General features: G+C 24.6%; 1 protein-coding gene across 2 annotated transcripts; it reads left to right on the forward strand.

Annotated features, from left to right (window-relative positions):
- Positions 1 to 16374: 16374 nt before the first annotated feature.
- Positions 16375 to 17771, forward strand: LOC114168657 (cyclin-dependent kinases regulatory subunit 1). 2 transcript variants are annotated; one of them, XM_028053553.2, is made up of 4 exons: positions 16375 to 16509; positions 16622 to 16712; positions 16804 to 16864; positions 17368 to 17771. In XM_028053553.2, the coding sequence occupies exons 2-4, from the start codon at positions 16660 to 16662 to the stop codon at positions 17518 to 17520; spliced, it is 267 nt and encodes an 88-aa protein (XP_027909354.1). In that variant the 5' UTR covers positions 16375 to 16509; positions 16622 to 16659; the 3' UTR covers positions 17521 to 17771. The 2 variants fall into 2 exon arrangements, with proteins under 2 accessions (XP_027909354.1, XP_027909355.1); XM_028053554.2 differs by having other exon boundaries at positions 16383 to 16509; positions 16619 to 16712.
- The last annotated feature ends 1223 nt before the right edge of the window (positions 17772 to 18994 follow it).

Consider the following 18994-nt stretch of genomic DNA (forward strand, 5'->3'; position numbering starts at 1 on the left):
AAAAAGTGATGTAATAATGCAAAGGAACTTAAGAGTCATGTCAGTAATGAAGTAACATTTTTTGTAAAAAGAACACACACACAAGCGTAATGAATGTAAATGCAAGTGGAAAATAAAAATATAATGATTATTGTTCGTGAGAAGAAACACATAAATGATAAATATAAACTTAAGTTTTTTTAGCTCATCAAATTAAAAATTATTAATTTGAATTTCTTAATTTAAATAATATATTTTTAATTGTTCAACAAATTATTTATATTTATACTGTCATTTAGTACTCGTTTTTCTTTTTTCTTTCAAAAATGTAATTAATTTTTTTAGTTTGAATTTGGAGTTATTTTTTAATTGTTACAATTTGTTTTTTTTCTGTTAGTACAATATTAACGACATTAACTTATGTATGATGTGTCAACTTCAGCTTTTTTATTTATTTGTTTGATTTTTTTAACTTTTTTAATTAAAATAAAGATTTTCATGTGCCAAAGGGGTTATGTGACAAAAATAATGTGATGTGACAGTGATAGTGCCACATGTTATTGTTGAAATAAGTGTTGTGTGAAAAATTTCAATTTAGTCTCTATATTTATTATTTTGTCTTAATTTAATCCAATTACTTTTTAAATGAAAACAGTTTCATTCATCTTTAAATTATGACCAAATTTAACTTTTATATAAATGTTATAATGATATTTTTATTATAAATAATATTTTTAGTAATATTGAGTTTATTTAAATTTATATCTTATATTGAACTTTATTTAAAATTTATATAAAATATGAGGGTAAAAATGAGAAAAGATCGGTAATTAAAGGAAAGAGAATGAGAATAAACATGCAAGCGTAGGATTACTTTGGATTTTAGATTAATCTAACACATTTTCTTTATCTTCGGTAAACAATATTTCTTTGTATTAGTCTTTGTCTCGGTTCTTTTCTTTATTTCAATACTTTCATCGAACTCCATTTTCATATATCATAACTCCTCGTTAGATTTTTTTTTTTTCTTTTACCTTTCCCAATTGAGTGCATGTACACACTCGCTTAGCATTTATATTATTTATAATCACTAATATTCACACCTCTTCACATTCTTGGCCATTGTTGATTGATTTTGTACCAAACAATACAAATTCAGAACTCTTTGTGGAGTTGCATGAGGTTAACACAATTTTGAGAAGAAAATTAAAAAACTAGTGTGTTATTACATGTATTAAAAATGGATATAAATGACGTTTAAAAGATATATAATTACAATTTTAAGAGAAAAATTTAAAAAACTAGTGTGTTATTACATGTATTAAAAAAGATATAAAATTTTGAATTTATATATATTTTTTTATTTATTTATATCGAAGAGAGAGGGAGAGAGACAAATAAAATTTTTCTTTCAAGATAAGCAATATTTCCTTGTCTCCGTCATTGTGTTCATTATTTTCTTTATTCTCTTACTTTTATCAAATCTCTTAATTCCTCTTTAAATCCTATTTCTTAATTTTCAATACGATAGAAAAGATAAAAAGATGAACTAATGAAGCAGAAATAAGGAGAATAAAAATACAAAACTTTGTGGTGGTAGGTTTACTTTGGATTCTAGATAAATCAGACACACTTTCTTAGTCTACTTTTAAGATAAGCACAAACTCTTTTTTCTTTTACATTTTTCAATTAATAAATTTTGATTATATATATATATATATATATATATATATATATATATATATATATATGGTTATTAATAATTTAAATTTTAAAGTAATGAATGAAAAATAATTAATAAAAAATAAAATAAAGAAGACAAAAAAATAAATTAATGAAGGAGAGAAAAAGAGAAAAAAAATATGCAACTATGTGTTGGTAGGATTACTTTCGGTTATAGATAAATCAAACACACTTTCTTCCTCCTCTTTTAAGGTAAAAAGCATTTCTTTGTCTCAGTCGTTGTGTTTATTCTATTCTTTATTCTCTTAGTTTTATCAAACTCAATTCTGATATCTCTTAATTCCTCTTTAAACCCTATAATTTTTTACATTTTTCAATTGATAAATTTTCATTATATATACACACACATTTATATTGATAATTTAAATAAAAAAGTAATGAATGAAAAATAATTTGTACAAAATACGATAGAGAAAACGAAAAGATGAACTAATGAAAGAGAGAGAAAGAATAAAAATACACAACTCTTTGGTGGCAGGATTACTTTGGATTCTAGAAAAATCAGACACACTTTCTTTGTCTACTTCTCACGTGAGCACCATTTCTTTTTTCTTTTACATTTTTCAATTGATAATTTTTCATTATATATATATATATATATATATATATATATATAAAGAGAGAGAGAGAGAGATAGAGATTAATAATTTAAATTCTAAAGTAATGAATGTAAAATAATTTATACAAAATAAGATAGACAAAACAATAAAAAAAGAATTAATGAAGGGAGGAGAAAGAGAATAAAAATTCATAACTATGTTGGTAGAATTATTTTTGGTTCTAGATAAATCAGACACACTTCCTTTGTCTCGGTGTTGTGTTTATTCTATTCTTTATTCTCCTACTTTTATCAAACTCAGATCTGAAATCTCCTAATTCCTCTTTAAACCCTATTTTTTTTTACATTTTTCAATTGATAAATTCTCATTATATATACAGACACTTTTATTAATAATTTAAATTTTAAAGCAATGAATGAAAAATAATTTGTACAAAATAAGATAGAGAAAACAAAAAGACAAACTAATGAAAGAGAGAGGAAGAATAAAAATACACAACTTTGTGGTGGTAGGATTACATTGAATTCTATATAAATCAAACACACTTTCTTTGTCTACTTTTCAGGTAAGCACAATTTCTTTTTTCTTTTACATTTTTCAATTGATAATTTTTCATTATATATATATATAGAGAGAGAGGGAGAGAGAGATTAATAATTTAAATTACAGAGTAATGAATGAAAAATAATTTATACAAAATAAGATAGAAAAAACAATAAAAAAAGAATAAATGAAGGAAAGAGAAAGAGAATAAAAATTCATAACTTTGTGTTAGTAGAATTATTTTTGGTTCTAGATAAACCAGACACACTTTCTTTGTCTCGGTCCTTGTGCTTATTCTATTCTTTATTCTCATACTTTTATCAAACTCAATTTTGAAATCTCTTAATTCCTCTTTAAATTTATAAGTAATGAATGAGAAATAATTTGTACAAAATACGATAGAGAAAAGGAAAAGACGAATTAATGAAAGAGCGATGAAGAATAAAAATACACAACTCTTTGGTGGCAGGATTACTTTGGATTCTAGATAAATCAGACATATTTTCTTTGTCTACTTTTCACGTAAGCACAATTTCTTTTTTCTTTTACATTTTTCAATTGATAATTTTTCATTATATATCTATATATATATATATATATATATATATATAGAGAGAGAGAGAGATTAATAACTTAAATTTTAAAGTAATGAATGAAAAATACTTTATACAAAATAAGATACACAACACAATAAAAAAAATTAATGAAGGGAAGAGAAAGAGAATAAAAATTCATAACTATGTGGGTAGAATTATTTTTGGTTCTAAATAAATCAGAAACACTTTCTTTGTCTAGGTCGTTGTGTTTATTCTATTCTTTATTCTCCTACTTTTATCAAATTCAATTCTGAAATCTCTTAATTCTTCTTTAAACCCTATTTTTACATTTTTCAATTGATAAATTCTCATTATATATACACACACTATTATTAATAATTTAAATTTTAAAGTAATGAGTGAAAAATAATTTATACAAAATACGATAGAGAAAACAAAAAGACGAACTAATGAAAGAGGGAGGAAGAATAAAAATACATAACTCTTTGGTGGTAAAATTACTTTGGATTTTAGATAAATCAGACACACTTTCTTTGCCTACTTTTCAGGTAAGCACAATTTCTTTTTTCTTTTACATTTTTCAATTGATTATTTTTCATTATATATATATATATATAGAGAGAGAGAGAGAGAGAGAGATTAATAATTTAAATTCTAAAGTAATGAATGAAAAATAATTTATACAAAATAAGATAGAGAAAACAATAAAAAAAGAATTAATCAAGGAAAGAGAAAGAGAATAAAAATTCATAACTCTGTGTTGGTGAAATTATTCTTGGTTCTGGATAAATCAACAACATTCTTTGTCTCGGTCCTTGTGTTTATTCTATTCTTTATTCTCATACTTTTATCAAACTCAATTCTGAAATCTGTTAATTCCTCTTTAAACTCTACTTTTTTTTACATTTTTTAATTGATAAATTCTCATTATATATACACACACTTTTATTAATAATTTAAATTTTAAAGTACTGAATGAAAAATACTTTGTACAAAATACAATAGAGAAAACGAAAATACAATGGAAAAAATGAAAAGAGAACAAATGAAAAAGATAGGAAGAATAAAAATACACAACTCTTTAGTGGCAGGATTACTTTGGATTCTAGATAAATCAGACACACTTTCTTTCTCTACTTTTCACGGAAGCACAATTTCTTTTTTCTTTCACATTTTTCAATTGATAATTTTTAATTAAATATATATATATATATATATATATATATATATATATAGAGAGAGAGAGAGAGAGAGAGATTAATAATTTAAATTCTAAAGTAACGAATGAAAAATAATTTATACAAAATAAAATAGACAAAACAATAAAAAAAGAATTAATGAAGGGTAGAGAAAGAGAATAAAAATTTATAACTATGTTGGTAGAATTATTTTTTGTTCTAGATAAATCAGACACACTTTCTTTGTCTCTGTCGTTGTGTTTATTCTATTCTTTATTCTCCTACTTTTATCAAACTCAATTCTGAAATCTCTTAATTCTTCTTTAAACACTATTTTTACATTTTTCAATTGATAAATTCTCATTATATATACACACACTTTTATTAATAATTTAAAATTTAAAGTAATGAATGAAAAATAATTTGTACAAAATACGATAGAGAAAACGAAAAGACGAACTAATGAAAGAGAGAGGAAGAATAAAAATACACAACTCTGTGGTGGTAGGATTACTTTGGTTTCTAGATAAATCAGACACACTTTCTTTGCTTACTTTTCAAGTAAGCACAATATCTTTTTTCTTTTACATTTTTCAATTGATTATTTTTCATTATATATATATATATATAGAGAGAGAGAGAGATTAATAATTTAAATTCTAAAGTAATGAATGAAAAATAATTTATACAAAATAAGATAGAGAAAAAAATAAAAAAGAATTAATCAAGGAAAGAGAAAGAGAATAAAAATTCATAACTCTGTCTTGGTGGAATTATTTTTGGTTCTAGATAAATCAACACACTTACTTTGTCTCGGTCCTTGTGTTTATTCTATTCTTTATTCTCCTACTTTTATTAAACTCAATTCTAAAATCTGTTAATTCCTCTTTAAACCCTACTTTTTTTACATTTTTCAATGGATAAATTCTCATTATATATACACACACTTTTATTAATAATTTAAATTTGAAAGTAATGAATGAAAAATACTTTGTACAAAATACGATAGGGGAAACGAAAATACGAACTAATGAAAGAGGGAGGAAGAATAAAAATACACAACTCTGTGGTGGTAGGATTACTTTGGATTCTAGATAAATCAGACACACTTTCTTTGCCTACTTTTCAAGTAAGCACAATTTCTTTTTTCTTTTACATTTTTCAATTGATTATTTTTCATTATATATATATATATATATATATATATATATATATATATATATATATATATATATATATATAGAGAGAGAGAGAGAGAGAGAGAGATTAATAATTTAAATTCTAAAGTAATGAATGAAAAATAATTTATACAAAATAAGATAGAGAAAAAAATAAAAAAAGAATTAGTCAAGGAAAGAGAAAGAGAATAAAAGTTCATAACTCTGTGTTGGTGGAATTATTTTTGGTTCTAGATAAATCAACACACTTTCTTTGTCTCGGTCATTGTGTTTATTCTATTCTTTATTCTCCTACTTTTATCAAACTCAATTCTGAAATCTGTTAATTCCTCTTTAAAACCTACTTTTTTTACATTTTTCAATTGATAAATTCTCATTATATATACACACACTTTTATTAATAATTTAAATTTGAAAGTAATGAATGAAAAATACTTTGTACAAAATACGATAGAGAAAACGAAAATACGAACTAATGAAAGAGGGAGGAAGAATAAAAATACACAACAACTCTGTGGTGGTAGGATTACTTTGGATTCTAGATAAATCAGACACACTTTCTTTGCCTACTTTTCAAGTAAGCACAATTTCTTTTTTCTTTTACATTTTTTAATTGATTATTTTTCATTATATATATATATATATAGAGAGAGAGAGAGAGAGAGAGATATTAATAATTTAGATTCTAAAGTAATGAATGAAAAATAATTTATACAAAATAAGATAGAGAAAAAAATAAAAAAAGAATTAATCAAGGAAAGAGAAAGAGAATAAAAATTCATAACTCTATGGTGGAATTATTTTTGGTTCTAGATAAATCAACACACTTTCTTTGTCTCGGTCCTTGTGTTTTTTCTATTCCTTATTCTCCTACTTTTATCAAACTCAATTATGAAATTTGTTAATTCCTCTTTAAATCCTACTTTTTTTACATTTTTCAATTGATAAATTTTCATTATATATACACACACTTTTATTAATAATTTAAATTTCAAAGTAATGAATGAAAAATAATTTGTACAAAATACGATAGAGAAAACGAAAATACGAACTAATGAAAGAGGGAGGAAGAATAAAAATACACAACTCTGTGGTGGTAGGATTACTTTGGATTCTAGAAAAATCAGACACACTTTCTCTGCCTACTTTTCAAGTAAGCACAATTTCTTTTTTCTTTTACATTTTTCAATTGATTATTTTTCATTATATATATATATATATGTATATACATATATATATATATATATATATATAGAGAGAGAGAGAGAGAGAGAGATTAATAATTTAGATTCTAAAGTAATGAATGAAAAATAATTTATACAAAATAAGATAGAGAAAACAATAAAAAAAGAATTAATCAAGAAAAGAGAAAGAGAATAAAAATTCATAACTCTGTGTTGGTGAAAATATTTTTGGTTCTAGATAAATGAGATACACTTTCTTTGTCTCGGTCCTTGTGTTTATTCTATTCTTTATTCTCCTACTTTTATCAAACTCCTGAAATCTTTTTATTCCTCTTTAAACCCTAATTTTCTTACATTTTTCAATTGATAAATTCTCATTATATATACACACACTTTTATTAATAATTTAAATTTTAAACTAATGAATGAAGAATACTTTGTAAACAATTCGATAGAGAAAACGAAAATACGATAGAGAAAACGAAAATACGAACTAACGAAAGAGAGATGAAGAATAAAAATACACAACTCTATGGTGGTAGGATTACTTTGGATTCTAGATAAATCAGACACACTTTTTTTGTGTACTTTTCAGGTAAATACAATTTCTTTTTTCTTTTACATTTTTCAATTGATAATTTTTCATTATATATATATATGTATATATATATATATATATAGAGAGAGAGAGAGAGATTAATAACTTAAATTTTAAAGTAATGAATGAAAAATAATTTATACAAAATAAGTAGAGAAAACAATAAAAAAAGAATTAATGAAGGAAAGAAAAAGAGAATAAAAATACACATCTCTGTGTTAGTAGAATTATATTTGGTTCTAGATAAATCAGACACACTTTCTTTGTCTCAGTTTTTATGTTTATTCTTTTCTTTATTCTCCTACTTTTGTCAAACTCAATTCTGAAATCTCTTAATTCTTCTTCAAACACTTATTAATAATTTATATTTTAAAGTAATGGATGAAAAATAATTTGTACAAAGTACGATGGAGGAGAGGAAAAGACGAACAAATGAAGGAAAGAGGGACAATCAAAATACACAACTCTGTGGTGGTAGGTTTACTTTGGATTCTAAATAAATCACACACACACACACATACACACACACTTTCTTTGTCTACTTTTCTGAGGTACGCACAATTTCTTTTTTCTTTTATATTTTTCAATTGATAAATTCTTATTTTATATATATATATATATACTTATTAATAATTTAAATTTTAAAGTAATGAGTGAAAAATAATTTATACAAAATACAATAGAGAAGAGGAAAAAACTAACTAATGAAGGAGAGAGAAAGAGAATAAAAATACACAACTCTGTGTTGGTATGGTTATTTTTGGTTCTAGATAAATCAAACACTTTCTTCATCTTCTCTTATGGTATGGAGCATTTCTTTGTCTCACTCTTTATGCTTATTCTTTTTTTATTCTCCTACTTTTGTCAAACTGAATTCTAAAATCTTTTAATTCTTCTTTAAACCCTATTTTTTTCTTTTAAAATTTTTAATTGATAAATTCTCATTATATATATACACTTATTAATAATTTTAATTTTAAAGTAATGAATGAAAAATACTTTGTACAAAATACGATAGAGAAGACGAAAAGACGAACTAATGAATGAGAGAGGGACAATAAAAATACACAACTTTGTTTGGTAGGTTTACTTTGTATTATAGATAAATCACACACACTTTCTTTGTCTACTTTTTTGAGGTAAGCACAATTTCTTTTTTCTTTTACATTTTTCAATTGATAAATTCTCATTATATATATAGTTATTAATAATTTAAATTTTAAAGTAATGAATGAAAAATAATTTATACAAAATACGATAGAGAAGACAAAAAAATGAACTAATGAAGGACAAAGAAAGAGAATAAAAATACACAACTCTGTGTTGGTACAATTACTTTTAGTTCTAGGTAAATCAGACACTTTCTTCATCTTCTCTTAAGGTAAGGAGCATTTCTTTGTCTTTTCTTTATTCTCCTACTTTTTTCAAACTCACTTCTGAAATCTCTTAATTCCTCATTATATATATATATATATATATATATATATATATATATATATACACTTATTAATAATTTAAATTTTAAAGTAATGAATGAAAAATAATTTGTACAAAGTACGATAGAGGAGACGAAAAGAAGAACAAATGAAGGACAAAGGGACAATAAAAATACACAACTCTGTGGTGGTAGGTTTACTTTGGATTCTAGATAAATCACACACACTTTCTTTGTCTACTTTTCTGAGGTAAGCACAATTTCTTTTTTCATTTACATTTTTCAATTGATAAATTTTCATTATATATATAATTATTAATAATTTAAATTTTAAAATGAAAAATAATTTATACAAAATACGATATAGAAGACGAAAAAATGAACTAATGAAGGAGAGAGAAAGAGAATAAAAATACACAACTCTATGTTGGTAGGATTATTTTCTATTATAGATAGATCACATACACTTTTTCTGTCTTCTCTTAAGGTAAGCAGCATTTCTTTGTCTCAATCTTTATGTTTATTCTTTTCTTTATTATCCTATTTTTATCAAACTCAACTCTTAATTCCTTTCTCTTTATTTTTTTTTTACATTTTCCGATTGATAAATTCTCATTATATATATATACACATTTATTAATAATTTAAATTTTAAAGTAATGAATGAAGAATAATTTGTATAAAATACGTTAGAGAAGACAAAAAAACGAACTAATAAAAGAGAGAGTAGGAGAATAAAAATACACAACTCTGTGATGCTAGGTTTACTTTGGATTCTAAATAAATCATACACACTTTCTTTGTCTTATTTTAAGGTAAGCATAATTTATTTTTTCTTTTACATTTTTTAATTGATAAAATTTCATTATATATATATATAGTTATTAATAATTTAAATTTTAAAGTAATAAATAAAAAATAATTTATACAAAATACGATAGAGAAGACAAAAAGGCGAACTAAGGTATGAGAGAGAAGAAGAATAAAAATACACAACTTTGTGGTGGTAAGATTACTTTGGGTTCTAGATAAATCAGACACACTTTCTTCGTCTTCTCTTACCTCTTACGATAAGCAACATTTCTTTGTCTCGGTCTCTATGTTCATTCTTTTCTTTATTCTCCTACTTTTATCAAACTCAATTATCAAATCTCTTAAGTCTTCTTTAAATACTTTTTTTTTCTTTTACATTTTTCAATTGCTTGCATGTTCACACCTTGTTACAATCTTATATTATTTATAACCACTTTTATTCACAGAACTTCAAATTTTAAACTTTTATGGATTGATTTTGTATCCACCCACTACATGGAAAACAATACAAATAAATTTTTACCGATTGATTTTGTACCCACCGCCTACATGGTGAACAATACAAATTCATCAGAATAATTTGTAGAGTTGTATGAAATTCGTTCAGGTTTGAAAAGGGAATTTGCCTTTGCTATGAAGGCACAATGTCCTATATGTGGTTCTCTAGGCCGAACCTGATAAAAAAAGGCCAAACTTTTGTTGAGGTATCTACTAATTCATATCACAAGCGATGCGAAAAATCTAGGTTACAAAAGATTAAAAATCTAATAAATTTGGTAAAAAGCAAGGAGGAGAATGAAAGTAAAAAATATGCCATGGATGAAAAAAACTTTAAAAGTCAAGTGAGTGATGAAGCAAGAATGTTGGTAATTTGTGAAAAGGAACACAAGAGTGATGAACCTAAAACCCAAGTAGAGGATAAAGGTGTAATAATTATTGTTTGTGATGAAGAGCATACCTAAGACTGAGATTGTGCAAAATCAACTTCTTTGTGATAATAATAGAATCAAAGAGGAAGATGTCAACAATGAGATTGTTTCAACTTTGGGTTACATGTTGAAAACCCAATAGAGTCTATACAATCAATATTAAAAAAATTAGAAAATAGTGATAACAAGGCTAATAGTAATAGTGTTGAGAAAGAAAGAAACAATCTTTCTATGATTGTTGCTTCAACTCCGGTGACATCTTTTATGAGTTTTATGGAAAAAAAACTTTCATTTCAAGCTAAAAGATCTTTTATCTTCTGAAATTCTTGAATGAATACTTGTGAAATATGTTTGCAGCATCAAGGTATTGTTTTGTTAATTTTTTATAAGTTTTGGTTTTTTTCATTATGTGCATTCATGAAAGATGCATGTGGTTTTTCGAAGAAATCTACAGGACTTCTCTGAGTTATTTCTAACATTGGAATATTGTTATTGTGAAGTTTGCAACAAAGTTGAAATAACTGAATAAATACAAATATCAATAATTAACTTTTTTTTTAATGGAAATAGGTTGTGTTACATATAATTTTTAAGTTGCATGCTGGTACTTTTCGAGAATATCATGAATACATTTTTAAATATTTCTTTAAACACTTTGAAGAAAGTTGCGGAGAAGGTTTTGGGAGGTTTCAAAGTGAGAAGATAAGTTTTGTGTAAATTGTAGGTATTGTCAATTTTATTTTTTTTTCAAAAGAACAAGTGTATTGAGTGTAATGAGAATGCCAAGATTGTACTGTCAAAGAGTTTAAACGTGGAAGATGTGCACTGTGTATGTAATATATTCTTCTATTTTTATTTTTATAGAGATATTTGTATCCATAAATAATGTTTGGCTTTTCTTCTTTCTTATGAATTTTGCACTAGATTGATAATACAAAAATATATATTACAAATATTTAGTTTTATGTGCAATGTCATTATATACTCAACTGATATAAACATTAGCGGTTGGTTATACTTAAAGTTATTACAATTTGATGATATATATATATATATATATATATATATATATATATATATATATATATATATATATATATATATATAATGATAAACATATTTTTTTTAGTTCATCAAATTAAATTTATTAATTTTGGTTTCTTAATTTTTAAAAAGTATTTTTAATTTCTCACCAAATTGAAAAAGTGTTGATTTTACTTTGTTAACATAAAAATAAATATATTTAATTTCTCTACAAGAATAAAAGTGCAACAATTATTAATAATTATATAATATATATTTATGTAGATAACAATAAAGTTACCAAATAGCAATGCAAAAATTGTCTGTTGCTAAAATATTTTTAATATTCCATATTTAAATCAAAATTAATTATTTTGACCAGATTTAAAATATAATTTGCTGTTTCCAATGAATTTTTTAATTTAACTAAACTTTAAATCACTTTGTTATTTATATCTTTAATTATAGTAATTTTAAAATAATTAGTAGAAACTGTGCTTTTCTGTTCATATTTTTATTGTTTTGTAAAGAGATCACAATATAAAAACAAGAATGATCAATTTATTAATTATTAGAAAAAAAATTATCTAGATATTATTAAAATAAGAATACCATTTTAAAAAACTTTGTAAACAAAAAATAATATATTTATGAAGAATTAGTACATTAGTACATGATAAATACGACTTTATTATATGTAGATTAATTAAAGAATATAATTATTTTTATAACAAGCTCATTAAGTGACTTATAGAGTTGATTAAAAGTTCAAACTTAAATACTAATACCAATACATACAAACATTTTATATTAATGTCATTTTTTTTAAACAGTAAAAAATATATTACTTCCATCAGAAAGTTAAATTAATTTTATGTTTATAATTTCACTTTTTATTTAATTTGGACTAACACATTAAATTTTTCACAAGTAGACGTGTTATTTTTCTAAGTGTAGACATACTTGGCGTGTGTACTAAACTCTATATGTTTATGATACAACTCTACATTAAATATATATTTACACATTTTTTTGTGCTGATGATTTTTTTTTCATTTAAATTAATATAGAATTCAATAACTGAGTAGTTATGGTTTCAAATTTTTAAAATATAAAATGCACCAACACATGTTGTAAAAAAGTTGATGAAAAATAATTACAAAATAAATATTTTTGTTGCACATATTAAATTATTTGGTTCATTTAGAAGTGTGACTTGGTTCATGTAATAACATTTTGAATTTGAGTCTTTTATCTTTTATGCGTTAAAGTTTATCACTTGTATAATAAATTATTTTTATTTACTAATGTGCAATTTTTCTGATACTAATAATATAAAAAACAAATATTAAAATATTAATTGATAAAAATAATTTCCAAAAGATACATATTTTTTAATTTTAAGTCCTTGCTATCTTTTGATAATCCGACAACATCAACCATTGCATTCTCATTTTGGAGTAGTGTTTCGTCACAATTTTATTCTTAAAAAATACTTCAAAAAATATAGGTAATTGGAAGAATATTTAAACTGCATTTGACTTTGATTATTAAACGACGTGAAATTTATTGAGTATACCAAATAAATAAATATATATATATATATATATATATATATATATAAAACAAAAATAATAACAAAAAGTCACTTTTCATTACAAAATAAATTATATTTTTTTCCGTCTTTTATTTATCTTTTACTCTATTCTTATTATTTCATTATTATGACTCATCCTATTGTTTAAACATCGAAATATTACAATTTAAGAAATGTTTTTATATATGTTAAAAGGTTATTAACAATAATAAAATGATATTTAAAAATGATTTTACTTTATTAATGTAAATATAAGTTTTTTATACTAATACATATAAATTAAATTTCAAAATAATCATTGATATAAATGTTCTTTAAAAGATATATAATTAATAAATTATCATATTATATTATATTATATATATATATATATATATATATAAATAAATAAATAGATAACATAATAAGTTAAACTTTAAAATAATAGACAAAAGGTCATTTATACAAAATACATCAAAGAAGATAGATGACTAAAAGAGAGATAAATAAAATAAAAATAGAAAACTTTCTGGTGGTAGATTATTTTTTAATATAGATAAATCAAATTTCCTTTCTTTTCTTTGTCTTCTTATAAGGTAAACAACATTTTTTTTTATCCGTCTTTATTTTCATTCTCTTCTTTATTCCTCTTACATTTTATCAACTTAATTTTCAAATCTTTCAATTCCTCTTGAACCCTATTTTTTTTTTCTTTTACCTTTCCTAAAACCTCCTTTCAATATTATATTATTTAGGATTAAATATGTTTTTATCTATTAATTTTCAGTGAAATATAAAATTAATTTATATTCGAAACTTTGAACCAATTTAATCCTTCATCTTTAAAAATATGTGAATTTAGTCATTTTAACCAAATTTTGTTAAATTTATTTGACATTTAAACGCATTTCATGATTGTATTTGAGTTGTTTATACAGTTTGACACATTTCTACTTCAATGTTAACTCAAATACTACCATAAAACGCATATGAAACGTTAAATAAATTTCACAAAATTTGATTGAAATGACTAAATTCACGCATTTCTAATGTTGAAGAACTAAATTGGATAAAAATTTCGAAGAGAGAATAATTCTAATTTTCAAAAATTAGGAGATAAAAAAACATATTTAACCCTATTATTTATAATTAATCTATTCACACATTTTCAAATTTCAGACTTTTGTGGATTGATTTTGTATTCAAATCATTTTGTTGAGTTGTACAAAGTTGACACAAATTTGAAAAGGAAATTTTTCTTTACTATGAAGGCGGCCCAATATCATATTTGTAGTTCTCTAGGCCGAAGTGGATTGAAAAGATCCAAAATTTGGTTGAAGCATCTATCGATTCATCTAGCAAGTGAAGAAAAAAAATTTAAATTTTAGTTTATTACGAAAGATTAAGGCTCTGTTCACTTTCAAGAATGGATTCTTTGTTCACTTGTGCTGATTTTCCAACTAAGGTTTGAAAGAGTGGATTTAAGGGATTGAGGGTATGATGAATCCTCGCCCAAATGTAAAGATTGGAGAATATTTATAGTTCATAAAATCTATTTTACTTAAATGCATTGTTATCATTTGAAATTATATTGGAGTTATGTGTAAAGAGCATGAAATGAAGAAAAAAAATTGCAAAAATGAAAAGAGGATTAGTAGAAAAAAATTGCAATAATAATAATAATAATAATAAATAAAATAATAATTATATTAATAATAAAATTAAATAATAATAATAATATAATACAAATACTAATTACATGAAGGGTAGTATAGTAATTTATCTTTTATATTTATTAAAATATTTTTTTATCTATCACATCAATCAAATCACTCATAAACTTTACTCTCAAATTCACTTACAATCATCTCTAAATCCCTTAAAAAAAACAACACACAATTCACTCTCATATCCACTCGAACCCATCCACTCTCTCTTCCTCAAACTCATCTCTTCAAGTGAACAAACCCTAAAATTCTACCAAGTTTGGTGAAATCCAATGAAGATACTAGTGCTACTATAAGTGAGAAGAGAAGGAAGTAAAAAGTAATGTGATGGATAAAAAAAAAAAAAAACTTAAAAGTTAAGTGAGAGAAGCATCAAGATTTGTGTTTGTTGTCTGTTTAAAGGAGCAAAAGAGCTATAAACCTAGAAGCCTACCGGAGTTTCACGATTGTCATTTGTAAAAAATAACACAATAGATAACGAAACTAAAACTAAGCTTGTGCAAATGCAACCTGTGACAACAACGTGGTCAATGAGGAAGGTGACAATAATGAGTTTGTTTCATTTGTGAGTTTCAATGTGTGCATTCATGTTAGAGCTACGTAGTTATTTATAGTGTTGGAATTTTATGTTATCCTGAAGTTTGTAAAAATTGTTAAGGTAAGTGATTAAATATATATATACACACACGTTGTAGTTGTTAGCATGAGTTTAAATTACATTTATATTTTTCATGTGTTGAAAATTATAGACAAAAGTTACTGTAAAACTATGGCAGATAACATCACGTTAAATGTCATTAATTAACTTTATTTTAGTATAATAGATTTAATTTTTTTTCTTCAATCTAACTAAACTTTAAATTATTTCACTTCTTTAATAATACATTTTTATTCATATTTTTCTAAATAATCAGTAGAAATTGTACCTTTTTCTAAACATTTGCATTTGCATAATTCTGCCACGTTTACTATTTTTTTATGATAAATTATTATCAATAGAAATGTTATTGTTGGTAGATTATTATATTGTTGAGAACCTTTAGTTAATTTTTAGCGATGGAATAAATTTCTTTGCTTTTATTTATTAAAAAAGTAGTCCTGGAGTGAATTAAAATTCTTTCAATTTTTTTAATGTGCTTAAGTCTTAGAAAATAGTTCTCTACTTATATTTAATGGGATTTCCACTTATAAGGGTCAGGAAAAGTTCAAAATTGGGTTAACCGTGGTGAGTGTGTGTAGAAAATTCTACTGAGGAGCGGGAAAATCTAAAATTTGAAATGTTAGAAATAAAGCCGTTATTATTACTTTACTTATTAGCCGTTATTTTTTTAAGTGTTATTAAAATAAATAGAAAAGAATAAAAATAAATCTCTGCACAAAAAAGTAGTATAAGACTGAATTTACAATTTCATCCTTCATATTCATTGAACAATATATTCCTCGTTGTTCTCTTCTTCTTCGCTCACTCTCAATCTTCACTCTTCAGGTGAGAAATTTTTTTCTCTCTATACTCCTTTTTTTCTTCTCTGTCAATTATTATGTTTGATTATTTGATTATTCTATTTTAGTTGAGAATTTTTTGTGTCGTCTTGTAGCAGATTTAATCGAGCAAACTTACAAACCCTAATTTTTGAGGATGGGTCAGATCCAGTATTCTGAGAAGTACTTCGATGACACCTATGAATACAGGTATACGCACTTGAATCCTTTCTCTTCTTCAGCTTTGTAATATTATTTTGATTTCAATGATTTTTATATTGATGTTAATTTTGTTGTTCAGACATGTGGTTCTGCCTCCTGAAGTGGCCAAAATGCTTCCTAAGAATCGGCTTCTCTCTGAAGTAAGTTGATTTTCTTTATTTTTTTTCGTTATGTTGTTTCAATTTGATTTTGTTTGTGTTTGGTAGCCATTCATGTTTTACTTTTTTTGAATTTAAAGTCAGTTTACAGAGAATCTATCCTTGAAAAGTGAAGAAAATTCTTAGTGTTTTCTCCTTTCCTGTATGCAAAAGGACTTAATGAATATTAATCAATCAAGGAATCAACGTGTTTAAATTTCCTTCAAACTTTGTTACCTATTGAAAAGGTTGTGTTGCTGTTTATTATATTTTACTATAGAAAGGTTTATAATCACTATTGTAACAAAAGCATAATTTTGCAAGTTTGTTCGGATGAGGGTGGTTCATGTACGACATTTGTTCTGTGTTCTGTTATCTGATTGAAAGTTGAGCTTATGAGATTTTCATGTATTTATTTTTCTTATGCAACTTTTGTGGTGCAAGTGCCATTTCTGTTTTGTTTTTATCTTAGGTTGTCTAAGTGTTTTGGTTTTATGTTATTACAGAATGAGTGGCGAGCAATTGGGGTTCAGCAGAGCCGTGGTTGGGTTCATTACGCTATTCATCGCCCTGAGCCACACATAATGCTTTTCAGGAGGCCTTTGAATTATCAGCAGCAGCAGGAGAACCAGGCCCAGCAAAGCATGCTTGTCAAATGAATGAACACTTCCTTCGCAAATCCGAAAGTGGGAATACAATGTTATATAGATTTTTATTTTGTTGGAATATGGGTGATATTATGAAGACCTAACCGATGGAATTCTCTTTTTGTGGAGAATCTTAACGTGGTTTCATTTTATTTGAATGTGTTGTGGACATGGTGTTTCTTCGATTTGTGTTGGTGTACCTCTCGTGTACTCTTGTGGGCTTCGTGGATTATATAATAGTCATTATCAGTTACATTCTGCTATGGCTCCATGCTTCAATTTGTGTTTTTCTATTGATCACTTCGACGTCTTTTAACGGCGATGTAAAAATGATCTTCTTTCTGGTTTTTGAACCAGATTATGTACTTGTTGAAAAACAACTTTTTGCTCTTTCACCGCTCCATGAAGGCACAATGTGTTTTCCTTTTTATGTATTTGGATGATAGTAGTTTTACAGAAGACCGTTGGTGGGTTTGGGTTGATTTGCAATAACTTGTTCAGTTTATGATTTTGATTTTGAACTTATGAGGCATTGTGATTCTTGGAAGATTTAAAATTATAACGTTTATTTTTGATTCATAATTATCATTGAAATTACATTATCTGGCAATAATGCCTCTTGTTGATGAATAAATGTCGTTGTAACATTTAAATAAATCATAGTTTATTCTAACATTGAATTCATGAAATGAATGAAAGGCAAGGTGGAATAATGAATTAGGGAGGGTACTCACAAGATGAAATGTATTCCTGGAAAAAATAATTGTCTGGTTTTCTTTTCATATTAAAATTTCTGCAGTCCACGCATTATTTAGCATATTCAAAACATGAATTATTCAAGAAAAAAATAATTCTAAGGATAAATCACTCTTAAGATCCTTTGTTCTAAAATTTTTAAGTAGGTTCTACTAGTTTTGAATTTTTTTTACGGTTGTTATACCTTTTGAATATATTTTAAAACAAGTTCTCAATTGCTTTTAGTAAATAGTAAGACCTATGATAGAAGTATGAATTGGGTAGCATTAATCGAACTTGTACTGAATTTTTGTTCATAAGGGGAAGTCAAGATCAAATAAATATTTGAAAAAATAGCTTTCTTCATGAAAGATAAAAATAAATTTTGAAGTTTTTAAAATCCCAAAACTTCAACTTTAAATTGAGAAGGGTTAGATAAATGTCAGCCGAATGATAATTATTTACGATTTTTTTTTTCCGAATTTACGTACAAATGGTAAAACATAGACGAACTTCTCTTCATGAGGGGAATCAAGATCAAATAAATATTTGAAAAAAATAGCTTTCTTAATGAAAAATAAAAATAAATTTTTAAGTTTTAAAATTACAAAACTTTAACTTTAAATTGAGAAGGGTTAGATAAATGTCAGATGAATGATAATTATTTAGGACATTTTTTTTCGAATTTACGTTCAAATGGTAATACATAGACGAATATCCTTTTTCATAAATAATTCTTAATTGAAATAAA

This window comes from Vigna unguiculata, chromosome 11 (assembly GCF_037176805.1).
Source record: "Vigna unguiculata cultivar grain cowpea cultivar isolate G323 ecotype 2 chromosome 11, ASM3717680v1, whole genome shotgun sequence".
In the NCBI taxonomy this organism is placed as follows: domain Eukaryota; kingdom Viridiplantae; phylum Streptophyta; class Magnoliopsida; order Fabales; family Fabaceae; genus Vigna; species Vigna unguiculata.

Excerpts from the sequence above, each read along its gene's own strand:
- LOC114168657 (XM_028053553.2), top strand. The coding sequence starts at position 16,660 with ATGGGTCAGATCCAGTATTCTGAGAAGTACTTCGATGACACCTATGAA. Across the intron at positions 16,713-16,803 it reads GATGACACCTATGAATACAG|ACATGTGGTTCTGCCTCCTG; the intron begins GTATACGCACTT and ends TTTGTTGTTCAG. Across the intron at positions 16,865-17,367 it reads AGAATCGGCTTCTCTCTGAA|AATGAGTGGCGAGCAATTGG; the intron begins GTAAGTTGATTT and ends ATGTTATTACAG.